The following is a 17,978-nucleotide window of genomic DNA, read 5'->3' as shown; positions in this document are numbered from 1 at the left end:
CTGGCCAATTAACAAATTATAACAGCGAGTAAATAATCACCAACTCCCCTTAAGTGTGTTGCTGTTTGCGCTACAAGAGTGTCAGCTGCCTGTCATGAACTGGATAGCATTCAGTGCCTGACAGATCTATATTCAATTCTATAATGCTGGGGCAGGGCAGGGAGGAGCAGGTGGACTTCAAGATGCGGTTTGAGTCGAACTCCCACCAACCCCAGCAAGCATGGCCAATGGTCATGGAAGATGGAAGCTAGAGTTCAAATACATTGGGGAGGGGGGAGAACGAGTTCCCCATTTCTGATTGCTTGTAGACCAGTTTAGTGGCAATGGCTTGCCCCAAAGAATTATGGGGTCTGCAGTTTGTTGTCTACTTTTGTGTCCCCAGGCCAGAGCTACAGTTACTAAGAGGAGAATAAGTTTCTGTATTAACGTGTAGATGGGCCCCTGTTATAAAAAGTTAATTACAGTTTAACAGTTTCATTAACCATATTCACATTTTGTTTGCTGGTGCCTCATATCTTCAGTCCCATTTAAAATAACCCTTTTATGGCACTCCAGTTAGCTGGGGTCTGGGTGCTGCCACCATTTTAGTTTCCCACAATGCCCCTGGCATAGTGTTGCTCTAGGGCATTATGGGAATTTTAAATGGAGTGGTTGGCAGATCCACCTGCCTGGCTCTCATTGGAGCGTAATATCTAACAGTATTAAACCGGTACAAATATAATTTAGAATATTACAAAAATCCATATGGCACGCCATCTCCCTCCTCCAGTCCCCCCCCTTGTCCCTCGGGCATCTCTTTAGCATCTTCTTCCTCAGTTCCTTTTCCTTGGCTTCCCTCCCCACTCTCTCGGACAACAACCCATTTTTTATAAACTGTCTCTTCCCTAGAATCCTGTGCTTTTCTCACTTCCCTCCCTCTTCATTCTATGACCTCATTGGTGCATGCATTACACATGCATACCAGATGGACCTACCAAATAGCTACACTTCCTCTCCATCCCTTGCCCCATAGATCTCAAAATATATCATCATTACTCCTCTATAGGGAAACACGTACTTTGGACTATAAATACTGCAATACTTATGAATTGGCGTAGTGTGTTGAGGGCAGGGAGGGCCATTGTAGGAGGAGGAGTTTGGATTTGATATCCCGCTTTATCACTCCCTTTAAGGAGTCTCAAAGCGGCTAACATTCTCCTTTCCCTTCCTCCCCTACAACAAACACTCTGTGAGGTAAGTGGGGCTGAGAGACTTCAGAGAAGTGTGACTAGCCCAAGGTCACCCAGCAGCTGCATGTGGAGGAGCGGAGACGCGAACCCGGTTCACCAGATTACGAGTCTACCGCTCTTAACCACTACACCACAGTGTACCGTGCACACAATCTCTGTGTGTGTGTGTGTGTGTGTGTGTGCGCGCGCATGTGTGTGTGCACAAACCAGGTGCTCCCCTCCACAGAGATCCCTGTCGCATCCTGGAAAGGCTGCCCAGAAGGGAATGCTGCCCTCAGGCCAGGGGTGTTCCAAGGCGGGAGTGGGTGGGTGGCCACCCCGGGTGCCACTCCAAAGGGGTGTGTGACAAAATGCCGACCTCCGATTGGTGGCACCTCCCAGGCCATGCGCTGCTCATTGCACACACCCCCCGGGAGGCATGCCACGCCCCCCGCAGGCAGCATGCCATGCCTCTGGGATGAGCACTGCTCCGGGTACCAGAGCACGTTGCTCTGCCTCTGCCTCAGGCTAAAAAAAAAGTCCCTTGCACCTTTCTTTTGTTGTCTGCCCTGGAAACCCTGGGCCTATGAATAGTGGAATGGGCTTTACACGTCATTGTTCGAAGCATGTTCTGGGAAAATTTCAGGGTTTATTTGCTTTAATCAAGAGTTTCTGAAGAAGGATGATCAAGAAATGCAATAAAAAAGACTTCCCTGAAGGAAAAAAAGGTCCCTTGCCCATGCAATACGACTAATGGGAGAAAGAAACAGGAACTTACATTCCCCGCCTTCTTCATTCACTCGTGAATGCTCATCTTCCCTCCCATAGGGAGAGTGAAATCGGGATGAATCGGGCACTCCGTAGCCATCTTCCTCCCTGGCTGGTGGTGGGCTCAATGGCCTTTCTGGGAAGTGGTACCTCTCCTCTTCCTCATATGGTTGGACAGGAGGAGAAGGCTTCTCTGTTCTCTTCCCCCCTGATGGTTTCTTGGTGGCTTTGGGAGATTTCTCCTTAGGTTTCTTGGTTGCCTTTGGACGCTTCTCCTTTGGCTTTTTGGTGGGCTTGGGGGGCTTCTCCTTCTTAGGACCCTTGGGAGGCCTCTCTTTAGGCTTCTTGGTTGGTTTGGGTGCTTTCTCCTTTTTCCCTTTCTTGGGCTTCTGTCTCACTGGCTCCTGTGTCGCTGCAGGAAAAGAAAGATGGTCAGTCCCTGTCAATTTCTGTTTTTCTCGGTTTCTCATTTTTTCCAATCTTAACTTCAGTTCTCTCCAATTCCACAGCAGTTTGCAAATAATAATAATAATAATAATAATAATAATAATAATAATAATAATAATAAAAAATTTATTTATTTATACCCCACCCATCTGGCTGGGTTTCCCCAGCCACTCAGGGCGGCTCCCAACAGAATATTAAAAACATGATAGAACATCAAACATTAAAAACTTCTCTAAACAAAGTTGCCTTCAGATGTCTTCTAAAAGTCAGATAGTTGCTTATTTCCTTGACATCTGATGGGAGGGCGTTCCACAGGGCGGATGCCACTACCGAGAAGGCCCTCTGCCTGGTTCCCTGTAACCTCGCTTCTCGCAGTAAGGGAACCGCCAGAAGGCCCTTGGAGGAGGACCTCAGTGTCTGGGCTGAACGATGGAGGTATACTTCAGGTATACTGGGCTGAGGCCATTTAGGGCTTTAAAGGTCAGCACCAACACCTTGAATTATGCTCAGAAACATACTGGAAGCCAGTGGCGTAGCGTGGGTTCTCAGCACCCGGGGCAAGGAAAGTAATTTGCGCCCCCTAACCCGTGGATTTTAGCACTCGAGTCTCTTCCACGCCCCCCAGATGTTGCGCCAGGTGCGGCAGGCCCCCCCTGCACCCCCCACGCTACGCCACTGCTCCCACCACAAGTCTTCAGGACAGCCATCCGAAGGCTGGCGCGGGGAGAAGGTCTCTCCGCCCCACCGCCAGGCTTCGGAGCAGCCTTCTGAAGGCTGGCAGTGGGGCGGAGAGAAGCCTGGCGGTGGAGGAGGTCTCTCCGCCCCACCGCCAGCCTTCGGAGCAGCCTTCCGAAGGCTGGCGGCAGGAGGAGGTCTCTCCGCCCCACCGCCAGGCTTCGGAGGAGCCTTCCGAAGGCTGGCGGTGGGGCGGAGAGACCTCCTCCCGCCGCCAGGCTTCGGAGCAGCCTTCCGCTTGATTCCCAGCAAGCAATTAGCAGGCTCGCTCCACCTCCTCCTCCTCCCGGCTTTGCTGCTGCTGCTGCGCGCCTTGGAGAGGTTCCCGCTTCCTCGAGGGGGGCCGGCAAAACGCGCCCCCCCAAATGTTGCGCCCGGTGCGGCTGGCACCCCTGGCACCCCCCACGCTACGCCACTGCTGGAAGCTAATGTATGTTGGATATGTGACTGTAATATTTTAATCTGAAAAACCAAATAAATGGGGTTTTAAAAAAATTAAATAAAAATAGAGCGCTGTGATGTTCTCCACACGGTGCTGCTTTTGAGTAACAAAAGGTTCACAGAGAAGCAGCGGTATCCCTCACAGTCATGTTGGACACATCCTCTGGGAGATGGCGCAACCCAGAGGGAGTGTGATGGCCTGGGATTTGGACTCGGAGGCTGAACCTGAGGAATCCCAGCACAGAAGTCCCCGCCTCCAGAACCAGCTGAGCCAGGGCTGGGGCTTGAGCCTGAAGGGTCCTCACCTGTGCTGGACCCTCAGGTGCAGGCACCAGCTGAGTCTGCTCTGGCTCCTGAGGTGATGGAAGACCCATTGCCTGCAGGTGCTCCACTCTCAGCCCCATAAGGGGAAGCAGGGGTTGCCTCTGGGTCCGGTACATAGGCGCCGACTCCATGGGGCTTGAGGGGGCCGGAGCCCCCTCAAAAATTCGTTTGGGGGGGCTCAGCTCCCCCAATAATCTCGGGCGACGGTGGGCGTGTCCGCGGCTTTTATAGGGCGCCCGGCGCGCACCAGCTCGATAACGGGCACCGGCGCGGCGGGGGGCGCCGGGCCGGGGGAGGGGGGCGGCCGGCCTGTCTCCTTGGCAACCCCATTGAGCAGCGCCGGCTCCCCCGGGAGGGCCATCCCCCCGCGCCGCCGATCGCCAACACCGCCGACGCTGTGGCTGCCCGAGCCCGAGCCCGAGCCTGAGCCCGACCCGGAGCCCGAGCCTGAGCCCAAGCCCGAGCCTGAGCCGAAGCCCGAGCCCGAGCCCCTCAGTCAGTCAGGAAGGAAGGAAGGAGAAATGGGGAGGGAGACGAGGGAGGAAAATTGCGCGCAGGGTGAAGAAAGGAGAAGGGCGAACGAGACGAGCTTCCAACCCAAAAAAGGGCTGGAAGACTGGGAGGATGAAGGATCGGGAAAGAAAGCGACGCCTTCCCCGCCCGCGACGTCGCCCGCTTGTCATTGGCAGCGCAGCGGGCGCCCAGAGGGGCTGGGCACCGGCGCAGGGCCCCTCCACAGCCGCGGAGGACAGCTGCGCGGCTAGCAAGGTGCGCCGCGTAGAGCGCGGCCCTTGTGTGGCCCGGTGGCCAGGCAAGCTCGGGCGGGGACCCCCATGCGAATGTAAGACGGGAGAAGAGGGCAGAGCAAAGGGGGTCCCTTCCCCAACCTCCGGCTCTGAGACTTCCCTGCGCCCCAGAAAAGCGAAAGGATTTTCTCTTCTTCTTTTTTTATAAATATTTTATTAAGTTTTCAAATACAAAGTTAGAAACATACACTGAAGAAAAAAGTAAAAGAAAAAGAAAAAGAAGAAAAGAAAACCAACCATGCAACACATTTTTTATATAACTAACTGGACTTCCTCGCATCTCCCTTACCCTGCATTCTTTATAATAAAGATATCAGCAAATTATTACCTTGTTTCGTACCTTATTTTGTACTTTTCAAATACTATACCTCTAAATTTAACATACTTTTCATCAGTTACTTATATCTTAAATTAAACATAGTATTACCTTAGATTTTGACCTTTTCTTACTTAAAATATAATTTCCTGTTTCCCAAATCTAATTGCTGAAGCTATAGTTTCCGAATCGTGTAAATTTTTAACATTCATACAACTTATATTGTTTTTGTAAATAGTCCTTAATTTTTTTCCAGTCCTCTTCCGTTGTTTCTTCTCCCAAATCTCGGATTCTGCCAGTCATTTCAGCCAGTTCCATGTAGTCCATCAATTGCGTCTGCCACTCTTCCAGTGTGGGCAAATCTTGTGTCTTCCAATATTTTGCGATAAGTATTCTTGCTGCTGTAGTTGCATACATAAAGAAAGTTCTATCCTTCTTTAACACTTTCTGGCCAACAATGCCCAAGAGGAAGGCCTCTGGTTTCTTGGGAAAGGTATACTTAAATACCTTTTTTAACTCATTATAGATCATTTCCCAGAAGGCCTTCACTTTTGGAAAAGTCCACCAGAGGTGAAAGAATGTCCCTTCAGCCTCCTTACATTTCCAACATTTATTATCAGACAGGTGATATATTTTTGCAAGCTTGACTGGGGTCATGTACCACCTATAAATCATTTTCATAATATTTTCCTTCAAGGCATTACATGCCGTGAATTTCATTCCGGTGGTCCATAACCTTTCCCAGTCCTCAAACATGATGTTATACCCAATATCCTGAGCCCATTTTATCATGGCTGATTTGACTGTCTCATCCTGAGTGATTTTCTCTTCAACCTGCCCTCCATCCTCTTGCAGAAAACTCTTTGCCTGCCCTGCCCATATCTTGTTTTTGCTTTTTAATTCCACACACGCACCCTTCGGACTTCGTGGCAATCGGGCGCACGGGTGCGTTTCCTAAGAGAGTGAGGACCCCCGCCTCCTCCCCACCTGCTCCCTCGCCAGCCAGCCAGCCACGCGCCCTAGCCGGAGAGCCCCGGCCGTCCCCGTCGCGCAATCGGCTGGATCTCCCTTCAGCAGGCCATGCTCACAACTCGGCCCAGGGACCCCCAGCAGCAGATCTCCGGCTCAGCTGAAGAATCCGGCAACAAGCCCCCTCCCCCCCAATCGCTCCGCCGAAATACGCTCCAAAACCCCCCAGATAGGCCGCCGGCCGCCAAGTCTAGTGGCGCCCTGAGCGAGGGTCTCTCCCCAACTGCGTTCTCCCGGCTACCTGAGCGAACCAGCGGCAGGACCCCGGTATGGGCCCCCCCAATATTTTTTATAAGTCGGCGCCCCTGGTCCGGTAACCCTCCAGCCTCTCCTGAGCTGCAGAGGCTCAGGGCAGAGAGGCGGAGGGAACTAAGTTCCCGCAGGAGGAATGCTCGCCTCCAGGCCAGGAGAGGCGAGTCACCAGAGGATCAGGGCTGCCCTATGACTCGGGACAGATAAAAGCCGGCCAGCCCCAGTCCCAAGTTGCGGGAGCAACATTGTTGGTTGCTAGTTCCTGCCTGAACCCTGTCCTGCTTTCCTGCCTGATCTCCTGACCCACCCTGGCTCCCTGCTTGCAAACCTGTCCCTGACTTCACCCGGCTCCCTGCCCTGCACCCAGCTTCAGCTACTACGGACTGCCTCCACGTTACACCTTTGACCACAGACTGCACTTGGACCTCGCTTCTCGGGTAACCCACGTGTCAGGGAACTGCCATCAGCTCAGAGGCGAGAGGTGGAAAGGCAGTTGTGTTATAGGGAACCTCCAAAAATCTTGCAAAGCAGTTCCTCCTCTGGCAAGGAGGAAAGACCCACCGCCAGTGGAGAGGAGGTGCAGCAACCAGGGGATGCTAGGGAGAGCCTCAACACCGAGCCTGAGCAAACAGGAGAGGAGGGAAGTACCCCTTTGCCAGCGCCCATTCTGCACAGTAGGTTTCGGCGCGGGGAGGGGCGAAGAAGGTTGGGGGTCACGCGACTGTTATGCCGGGGGAGGTACAAAAAGCGACCACTCCCAGATTCTGCTAGCGATTGAGCCAGACATGACTTACGACGCTCTTCACTGTAAATAGTTTGCACTAAGAATAAAGCCTGGAAAAGATAGATCGAAGTCTTGCCTGTTTGCTCTTGAGCAAGCACACCATCACCTGACACCATGGGACCAGCACAGGGGGTCACATGGGCAAAGGCAGACCAGAGGGTGTGAGGGTGTGGAGAATCAGAAGCCCCACTGAGAGCAGCTTGACCAGAAAAGAAGAAGAAGAAGAGTAGTAGTAGTTTGGATTTGATATCCCACCTTTCACTCCCTTTAAGGAGTCTCAAAGTGGCTAACATTCTCCTTTCCCTTCCTCCCCCACAACAAGCACTCTGTGAGGTGAGTGGGGCTGAGAGACTTCAGAGAAGTGTGATTGGCCCAAGGTCACCCAGCAGCTGCATGTGGAGGAGCGGAGACGCGAACCCGGTTCCCCAGATTACGAGACTACCGCTCTTAACCACTACACCACACTGGCTCTCCCAAACAAACAATATCCAGGATTCATGGAGTAATAAGGACATAAAAGAAACGCTCTGCTGGATTCAGGCCCTAAGCCCATCAAACCCAGAATCCTGTTCTCCCAGTAGCCAACCAGAGACCTATGGGAACCCCATAAGTAGGACCTCAGTGTGAGACCACACTTCCCAGCAATCAATATTCAAAGACATAATCCCTCCGATGATGGAGACAGAACATAGCCTTCATAGCCGGGACTGCACACTGATTTTTCTGGAAACTTTTCTTTCCATCCTCTTTTCCCTGACACATGAAATTTGTGCATATGGGGCTCTCTTCTGTGAGTCAGAGGCCCCGTCTCTAAAGGAAGGCCAGTGAGTAAGGGCTATGTCACTTCACAGCCCCACAGACAGCCGCAGCCTCATTCCAAAGTTCTGAGCATCAGTAATTCCTTGGTCTGTGGGGCTGAGCACACAGCCTGTGGTACTTGTACCCTCTAGGCAGTGAGCTGCAAACCAACCCAGTGCCAGGAGTGGAATTCCTTCTGTGCTACCACAGGGACTGTCTTTCGCTCTGGGGAGAGCAGCAAACTGCTTGGGCTCGCAGACCATCCCTCTAGGGCCAGGCCTTTTCTCCCACCCACCCACATGTGGGGAAGAGAGGCACGAATTCCTGCACTGCCTGCCCTCAGTTTCCTCTGCAAGCAGCGGTCAGCGGCCTCGCTGGAAAGAGGGAGCAATGACCTCCTTTCTCGTTCACCACAACTCGCTTCCACCACAGCGAAACAGAATGCCAAGCTTCCCTTCATTCTCTCTGTTTGCCAGAGCTGGGCATTTTGCTGCCTGAGGCAAAATGCAAGATGACATCGCCCCCCCGCCCCCCCGGGTCACCTATAGAACCCCCGGGTCACCTATAGAATTTACCTGGAAATTGAGAACATATGAGGAGTTGAAAGATAAACTAACAGGCTGGCTGCAATATCATCAAATAAATGCAATATGGATGGATGATAAAAAAGCAGGGATGAGCAAAAAAATAATCCAAATTTCAGATAGAAATAATTGAAGGCAAAACCAAGTTATTATCCAAAATGTAAAGACGAAGAAATAAAGGAGGTCATGACAAAATGGGCAATGGACTTGGGATACAATATAGAATATGAAAAATGGTCGAAATTATGGTGTAGTGGAATGAAATTCACGGCATGCGTCACACTCAGAGAAAATTTGGAAAAGATGATGTATAGGTGGTACATCACACCAGCAAAACTAGGAAAAATGTACAAAACAGGAAATAAGGCCTGCTGGAAGTATAAAATTAAAGAAGGCAATTTCTACCATATGTGGTGGACTTGCGAAGAAATGAAGAATTTTTGGGATCTGATTTATAACGAGTTTAAAAAAAATGTTTAAATACACTTTCCCTAAAAGACCAGAGGCCTTCTTACTAGGAATAATTGGGGACGAAATTAAAAAAGAAGATAAGACACTATTCCAATATTCGACAGTAGTGGCTAGAATATTAATTGCACAAAATTGGAAAAGTCCAAATATCCCAACGGTCAGAGATTGGCAAACAAAACTATTTGAATATATTGAACTAGCAAAAATGACGCAAAAAAATGGAAACCAAAAAAATACAAAGTTTATTAGCGATTGGAATAAATTCATGGTATATATTGAAGGAAACTATAGAAACTTAAAAACTACAGCAGGTCTGATATAAACCTTACGATGCGCAAACCATTAACAATTATTAGCTGCAGAAAAAAGAAAGAATTTTTATCAAGAAGCCCGAAATCGGGAGGGAAGGAGGTCAATAGGTGTGTAGAGGAAAGATCTAAACATCTAAAGATATAAAGATTCAAGGAATAAGACAAAGAACTGTAACGGAAATTGATGTTATTTTCGTGTTATGTATGGATATTTTTTCTTTTTTTCTTTTTTCTGAAACTGTTGTTTGGTTTTTTCTTTGGGTTATTTAAGTGAAACTCAATAAAAAGAAATTTTTTTAAAAAAAGAATTTACCTGGACCAGAAGTTGCTCCCACAGTGACAACAGGATAGTGTCCTCACCCATACACTTAAAACACTCTTTAACAGCTTCATCCAAAGAATTCTAGGAGCTGTTGTTTGTGAAGGGAGCAGAGAGATATGCAGAGACCCCTCTTCCCCTCACAGAGCTACAATTCCCAGAGAGGTTTAACAAACCATTCTTCCTCGCAGGGAGCTTTGGAACTGCACCTCTCTGAGGGGAATAGGGGACTGCTAACCTACCGTATTTTTCGCTCTATAACACGCACCTGACCATAACACGCACGTAGTTTTTAGAGGAGGAAAATCCGTAGGCATGCCACCCATAGGCATTCCCTCCATAACACGCACAGACATTTCCCCTTACTTTCTAGGAGGAAAAAAGTGAGTGTTATGGTGCAAAAAATACGGTAACTTTCAGCAGCCCTAACAAACTACAGTTCCCAGGATTCCTTGGGTGGAAACACGGCATAATAGTACTTTATGGTGTGGTTGTGGCTTACGAGCAAGCTAGTTTACAGAGAATGGAGGCTTATTGCCTCCCCACCCCCAGTTAAATGCAGATGCCTCTCTTTGTGCAGCTGTAGCGCCCGGCTTGCCTTCCCTTCATTTTGTACTGATCTCCAGCTGAAAAACATGTCAAAGCATGTGAGGACCGAATGGCAATTTGCCTCTCTTATATTTTCCCTTTATAGCTTAACTACAGGTTCAACTTTCATTATTATTTTTTTTAGACTTTTTGAGTGAGAAGCACTAGCTGGCCTCTAGCTTATCTGTGATCACCAGTGGCAACTCCTACATTTTTCCTTTTTTTTTTGCTATGTCACCTATACAGAAACCCTATCAAGCAACAGTCATTCACAACCTCTCTTCCTGCCAGGAGAGAAGTACCATCCCTGTAGCTGTACTAAATCCACACATGAACAGAAGACGAGATGGAGTCACAGCTCTCAAAAGTTTTCCTCCTGCAACCAAGCCGCAAAGCAAGGATATCTTGTTGGAGGTTGTGCTGGGAGCCAAACCACATTTCCAGTGACTGGAGAATAGAAATCTGAATGGAACGCAGAAGAGCATTGGGGGGGACCCTTATTTTTTTGAAGCAGCCTGTACAAGTGTCTGCATTCAGACAGACTCATTGTCAGGTGTGACACTATGCAGGGAAAAATCCAGGCTGCATGCACAAATGTCCCCTGTTCCTCACACAGATGCCAACCTACATGATTCTGGTTGTGTAATTCCAAACGTCGATTCCTAGGCTAGTTCATTGACTCCTGAAAAGCAAGAGGCATGACTGGTAGACGATGGTGCCTTAAGACCAACGTTAGAGGGGTGGACAAAAACACAAATACAACGGTAATATGGACAAGAAAAGAAGGAACTACGAATGTAGCTGTCACAGGAACATATCTGAATGTCTCCATTTTCAGGGCCTGGGAGAATGGGGCTGGTCTTGGATGGTAGCATGTGGAGTTGTTTTAGAGGTCTATGTTAGAAACGTCCATACAGTGGTGCCCCGCAAGACGAATGCCTCGCAAGACAGAAAACTCGCTAGACGAAAGAGTTTTCCGTTTTGGAGGTGCTTCGCAAAACGAATTTCCTATGGGCTTGCTTCGCAAGACGACAATGTCTTGCGAGTTCCTGCTGGTTTCCCCCCCCCTTTTTCTAAGCCGCTAAGCCGCTTATCAGCTGATCCAATCAGCCGATAAGCCGCTAAAAGCGCTAATAGCGCTAATCCGCTAATCCTTCAATGGGCTTGCTTCGCAAGATGAAAAAACCGCTAGACGAAGAGAATCACAGAACGGATTCTTTTCGTCTTGCGAGGCACCACTGTATTATCTCTGTGTAAATGGCATGACAAATATGTACATTTGTCATATCAGATGTATGGCACTAGTGCCAGTTCTGTTGCCAGAACACATTGATAAGTCAACAAGCATCTCTCAGCCCCTCCAAGTGTCCCTATTTTCCAGGGACAGTCCTGGATCTACAGAAGCTGCCTCGGTTTATGATTTGATCCCAGAATGTCTCTCTTTTCCTTGGGGCATCCTTATTTGACGTCCCTATTTCCATCGCAGAAATGTCGGAAGGTATGATCTCTTGCAGGGAATTGTCTCTGCGTAGCTTTTCTGGGTCTGTGAGACGCCCGGGAAAGCTGGGCACAGAATCCTGGTGAAGCAGCCTAGAAATCTGTTAGTGAGTGTAGTGTGGCATAGTGGCTAAAGTGTCAGAGTAAGATTTGGGAGGCCCAAGTTGAAATCCCCACTGAGTCTCTATCTCTCAGCGTCTCTTAACTCAGGAAGGGAGAACCTTGTCATTAGGCAGAGTGAGGCAACCACCTTAGGCAGCAGATGCGGGCAGACAGTGGTGCAGGGGCGCCGACTTATAAAAAATATTGGGGGAGCCCGCGAAAGCTCATGAATAATAAATAAGCTCATGAATATGCAGATAAAGTGGCGCCGCCTCCTCGTGAGCGAATAGGGGAGAGCGTGCTGTGCCTATTAATCAGCTCCGAAGGAAATTGGGTGGAGCTTTTGCTCAGGAGGGAGGGCAGGAGGCATGCAGCCCGACCCTGTGCATTTTGGGCTGGGGGAGGGGCGGCGGTGGCGCTCTGCTGGAGGGGCGCCCGAGATTATTGGGGGGGCAGAGCCCCCCCAAACAAATTTTTGAGGGGGCTCAGGCCCCCTCAGGCCCCATGGAGTCGGCGCCTATGCAGTGGTGGCAGACCCTCAGCCATTCCTCTTGTGCCCCCAGCCGTAACCCCATTAGGGGGGGTGAGGGACAGGTCGCAACACCCGTGTGTGCCACACGGCCTGTTCTGCATCACTACAACTGACCTGCCGGCCTCAGGTGCCAGCACTGAAATAAGGTTCGATTCGGTAATTAATATAAAGAGTAATTAATATAAAGATTGGGAAATTTGTGGAAGGGAATTTGGGTCGACCTTAGAAAAGGGCATAAATGATGAGTACTGTGGTTTAACTGAGGTCTATAAGTTAAATTTGGTTAATTAAGATGAATTAAGTAAAATATTAATAAGGTAAAAGTTGGGGATAAGAACTTGCTGAGTTAACTATTGGAATTGGGATGCAAGAAGGGGAGGTGTGGGGAAGTCAGGGAAAGTGGTTAAGAAATTAAGGATTTAAAATCATATTTGTTATTTGTGTTGTGGTTGTTTATGTTTTTGTGTTTGTCTTAAAAATATGTGAAAACTTTAATAAAAATTTTATTTTTTAAAAAAAAGAAATAAGGTTTGATTCTCCATGGCTTGGGAACATGGAATGGAGGGGACCCCATCTTGACCTTCACTACAGGCAGAAAAACAATATTGAGCTGGGTTGTTGATAGGATAAAATGGGGAGTGGAAAATGACATGCACTGTCTTGATTTTTCTTGGAGGAAAGGAGGACTATGCATGTAATATAGTCTCTCATCACTGCTAGGGACAGTTTCTCCTGATATTCTCTCAAGCGAGCTGTCAGGTGAGCGTTTCCTGCAGCTCAACACATGTAAACCATGAGCAGAACCCCTTGATAGTCATAATGTTTGGGGATTAGCTGACTTGAATTTAAATTCTTTCATCCTTCTGCCGACCTGGGGGCTCTGCTCCTGCTCTGGCTGCGCACAACAAAGCATGAGCAACCGCTGGCGCCAAAGAACACAGGAAGCGCTTTCAGTAAGGATCAGATAAACCATGCAGTGCAGGTGCAAATCTGCACCTGGCAAACATCAGCTACGTACAGGAAAGCTGCTTTGGGATGCAGTTCATCTTTGCTGCTTGGGGGGCAACTCTTGCATATTTATTCCTCGCTAAAACAACCCATTCCTGCCAACCTAGCAGTTCGAAAGCACGTCAAATTGCAAGTAGATAAATAGGTACCACTCCGGCGGGAAGGTAAACGGCGTTTCTGTGCGCTGCTCTGGTTCGCCAGAAGCGGCTTAGTCATGCTGGCCACATGACCCGGAAACTGTACGCCAGCTCCCTCGGCCAATGAAGCGAGATGAGCACCGCAACCCCAGAGTCAGTCACGACTGGACCTAATGGTCAGGGGTCCCTTTACCTTTAAAACAACCCATACTATTTCCTCTCCTAGAATCACGGGGCACATGATATAGCAACTTTCTAAAACTAAGTTGATCTAACTCTGGTTATTGTCTGGGTGCGATATTGCCTGCTAAACCTATGCTTGCTGCTTTGAATTTCCAGGAAGGAAATTAATGATAATATTTTACTAAATATTTTTTTAAAAAACAGGCACAGGCCAGGAAACAAGTGTACCTTTCTCAGCTTACCCCATCCCCTCTCCTTCATTAAATCCAGAATACTGCACAATCCTAGATAAAAAAATGACAGACCTATGAGGTTATACATGTGGACCTTTCTGCCCCCTGCTGGGAATCATTTTTAAAACGGTTAAGTTATCCTGAGTGTTGAGGAACTGATAAACACATGCACACATCTTTGGTCAAAAGCCTTTGCACAAATAGCAGGCAATAACAGTAATGAAAAGTGGGGGGAAATCTTGGGCCTTCCTCCCACTGCAGTGCTATTTTCCAAATATTTAAAAATCTAACTCAAGGCTTACAGATAATATGGGTAGCTTTAATACTGCAGATTTTCTTTCAAACTGGTGTGTGTGTTCACTTTGGCTTTGTGTCTGGGATCCTTAGAAGTATGCCCCACCACACGCTTCAAAATAATAATAATAATAATAATAATAATAATAATAATAATAATAATAATTTAACACTGATGAAGTAGATTCTTACTGGTGGAACCATTTACTAAAAATTATTCTGTTAAGCCTTGAAGATGCCACAAAACTCCTTGTTGTTTCTGCTGTGGCAAACCAACAAAGCTAGTCTGCTTCACTGTGGGTGAACCACACATCACAATTCCTAAAAGAAAGGAAGGGCCGATGCTCAGGCTTAGAGCATCTGCTTTGCATGCAGAAAGTCCTAAGTTCAATTCCTGGCATCTCCAGGTAGGTCTGGAAATGCTCCACTTCTGAAACCCCAGAGAACCTCTCCCAGTCAGTGTGTGGACAAATACTGAGCTAGATAAACCAATGTTTGCTCTTCTCACCCAGCAAGTGAGCTCTTTCCCCCTCCAAGCACTTGATGTACACAGAGTAAAGGTAAAGAGACCCCTGACCATTAAGTCCAGTCCAGACGACTCTGGGGTTGCGGCGCTCATCTCGCTTTGCAGGTCGAGGGAGCCGGCGTTTGTCCGCAGACAGCTTCTGGGTCATGTGGCCAGCATGACTAAGCCACTTCTGGCGAACCAGAGCAGCACACAGAAACGCCGTTTACCTTCCTGACGGAGTGGTACCTATTTATCTACTTGCACTTTGATGAGCTTTCAAACTGCTAGGTGGGCAGGGGCTGGGACCAAGCAACGGGAGCTCACCCCGTCACAGGGATTCAAACCGCCAACCTTCCAATTGTCAAGCCCTAGGCTCTGTGGTTTAGACCACAGTGCCATCCGCATCCCTACACAGAGTAGGCACACAAAAAAGGTAGGCAGAGCTGGCCTACCACATGTAACTTAAGTAAGACACATTGCTTTCTAAAGAGAGCATCCCCTGCCAAACTGTTAAGTCCTGAGTCTTAAACTACTGCACCATTTCCTAGAAGCACATTGTAATGGCTATACAAAGCTGCCTCATACCAAGTCAGACCAATGGTCCCTCTTGCTCAGGTCTCTACACTGGAAGAAGCAAATTCACCAGTGATGCTTCAACACCTTTATGGACTCACTGTTAAAACCGTGTTCATGGAAGACAATCTTACTTGGCTACGAGTGATCGCCAAAGAAGAAGACACTGACTGGCAGCAGGTCTCCACCGTTTTTAGGCTGGGGGGTGGGTCTCTCCCAGTCCTACCTAGAGATGCTGGAGAATGAACTTGGCACTTTCTGCATGCAGGCAGATGCTCTACCATTGATCCACAGCCCCTCCCAGCAGCTTTCTGGGGTCTCAAGCAGAATCTCTTTCCCATCACCTGCCACCTGAAATTCTTTTAACTTGAGATGCTCAGGAGCAAATCTGGTGCCTTCTGAACGGAAGAGAACACGTCCTTCTGATGAACCCACCCATCCCACAATAGATGATCTCTCTCACCTTCTTCCAGTTCCGTGGGGGCTTTGCCCCTTTCTGCAGGGTCCAGCCTTCCTTGGTTTTCGGGAAGCTCCTCGCCCAAGGCCACTTTCTCAGCCTCCCGACCTTCTGTGTCTTCCTCCTCAACCTCCCCCAGGAAGCCTTTCAAGAACTCCTCGATTTCATGGTCGGTCAACACCGACTGCGCCTCCACCTGGGCAGGGTTGAAGGGGCACAGAAGCCCCACCAGAAGGCAAAGTGCCAGTGCCAGTGGGCAAATAGCTCCCATCCTTGCAGGTAATGTCTTAGGGTGAGGGGAGGTGTATTGGGAAGGTGTAAGGGAATCCTCAGGTTTCTCTTCTCACCTGTGGCAGGAGCTGGAGGTGGGGTTTGAGGTGGGGTGGAGTTTGCTGGGGGGGCTCTTCTATAGGGGGGCTATCTTCTGACACATCAGAGGATATGGGGAAACAGATTGCTCCTCTGGAAGGAGGGAGGGCAACTGTAGGCAATGACTTTTTTAAATGGGGGGGGGACAGGTCAAGTAGGTCACTTTGCTGGTGGGAAGGGCTGGCTGGAGGGGGGCTGCTATTTAAGAGGGGACTGGAAAGGAGGGGAGCTCAGAAGTTGGGCGGAAGGGAGAAGAAAAGGCGCGCGGGGAGACAGAGAAAGGAAGAGATTTGAGGTTTTGGGGTAACTGGGGTGACGGGGGTAAATCAAGGGACTCCGTCCTGGCTGCAACAAGCGATGGGTCCGTCAGAGGCTCCCCCAGGGGCTTGCAAATCCAGGAAGGGGGTTTTCTCAGCAGCTGGAAAAAAGCGCTGGCGAAGGCAGAGAAGGACCGTCGTCTAATCGAGACCAGAAGCGCCTGCGGTTTCCGCGACGGCGTTTGAAGTATCCGAGGAGAGCGAAGACCAGACAGATACGAAGTTTCCTCTTCCCCGCTCCCCTCTCTCCCAATGCCCAGGCAGTCCGAAGGCAAGTCCTAAGAAAGCAACCGAGAAAAAGGGGAGAGCTGGAGGAGGAGGAGGACGGAAATTGCCCGGAACTCCCCAGGCGGCTGCGCTCCCCTCTCAGCGTCTGGCAAAACTCATCTCCGCGCCTTCCCTGCCCGCCCCTTCGGAGATCTCCAAGAAGAAGAAAGAGCGAAGCTCGTGTTCGCGGTTTCTCCGGCTCCTCGCGAATCTCCAGCGAGTCCTTTCGATCCTGGGCAAGGGAGGCTGGGGGTGGGGAGCGCAGGGGCTATTCCTGAGGGGGGGCTTAGAGGGGGGGTGTCGTAAGGCGGCTTATCTTCGCGGGGGTAGCGGAGCTGGCTGAGTGGTCCCGTCTCCTCTTTGTGCGCAAATAAAAATGTGGCAGTGAAAGCGCTCCTGGCAAGAGCCGCGGGGAATCTCCTGACCCACTGAAAAGAAAAGCGAGTCGGATCTCCACCCCCAGCCCTTCTCTCCCTCCTACCTCCACCCCCCACCCCAACATCCCATTTCCAGAAAAGAAGGGTGGATCTAAAGCTGCTTCGAGCGACGCGTGGACAGAACAAGGGCACCAAAATATACACGGGATCCTGCCAGACGCGCGCGGCGGGAGGCGGCGGTCGTCACTCTTTCTCATGGTTAATATAATATTATTCTGGCTTGCCCTTCATAACGAAGGTCCCTGCAGGAATGCAGAAGGCAACATTAAAAAGAAGCTCAGAACAAATCACAATCATAACTGGAGCGGGCCCTCGAGATATGTCCCGGAAAAGATGCGTCTCCAGCAAATGACAAAAACTGTGCCAGGCGCATCCCTGGAAGGGCAATGGGAACTGCACGACTTAGGGGCTGCCAGAGAATGCCCTCTCCTAAGCCGCGCACCCCAGAGCTTCAGAGGGCAGAGGAACTCACAAGAGGGAGCTTGATCTTTGGCCTCTGAAGCGAACCACAAAATGGCACACATGCACCCGGCCAGTGAAGATTGGCACCAGGAACAACGCCCTCCTGCGGCAGGTCCCTGAGGGTGAATGGGGCGCTGCCCCACCCATCTATGAACTCCTGCCTGCCTGCCTGCCTTCTTGCAACCAGTGAGGGGGCGGCTCTGCCTATCATAGTTTCAAGGGCCACTTGCTGCTGGTCTTCCCTCTTCAGCCCCAACACCCCCAATGCACACCAGCAGGGAGAAAGTGGTCGAGGGAGAAGCTGCAGAGGGGAATCTGCAGGCGGAAGATGGGTTAAGGAAGCAATTCCCCTGCCAGCCACGGCTTCTCTGTGGCAAAGCAGCCCCTCCCAGCACGGCTTTGCAGAGGCGGGAGCGGGAAG

General features: G+C 49.8%; 2 protein-coding genes across 4 annotated transcripts in view; both read right to left on the bottom strand.

Moving 5' to 3' along the window:
- The window catches only part of AEBP1 (AE binding protein 1), a 54,408-nt gene extending 37,324 nt beyond the window's left edge, over positions 1–17,084 (bottom strand). For all 3 annotated transcript variants that reach the window (XM_082200261.1, XM_082200262.1, XM_082200263.1), the window contains exons 1-2: positions 15,712–17,084; positions 1,987–2,388 (exon numbers count right to left, since the gene is read on the bottom strand). In XM_082200261.1, coding sequence (XP_082056387.1) covers positions 1,987–2,388; positions 15,712–15,976 — 667 coding nt within the window. In that variant the 5' untranslated portion in view covers positions 15,977–17,084. The remainder of the gene's footprint in view (positions 1–1,986; positions 2,389–15,711) is intronic.
- LOC309519446 (matrix metalloproteinase-17-like) overlaps positions 1–17,978 on the bottom strand; it is a 134,883-nt gene that overhangs the window by 29,357 nt on the left and 87,548 nt on the right. The window lies entirely within an intron of this gene.

The sequence above is a fragment of the Podarcis vaucheri genome, assembly GCF_965113315.1.
Source record: "Podarcis vaucheri genome assembly, chromosome: 15".
Classification (NCBI taxonomy): domain Eukaryota; kingdom Metazoa; phylum Chordata; class Lepidosauria; order Squamata; family Lacertidae; genus Podarcis; species Podarcis vaucheri.
Note: the sequence above shows the minus strand (reverse complement) of the source record. Positions and strands in the feature narration are given on the sequence as shown.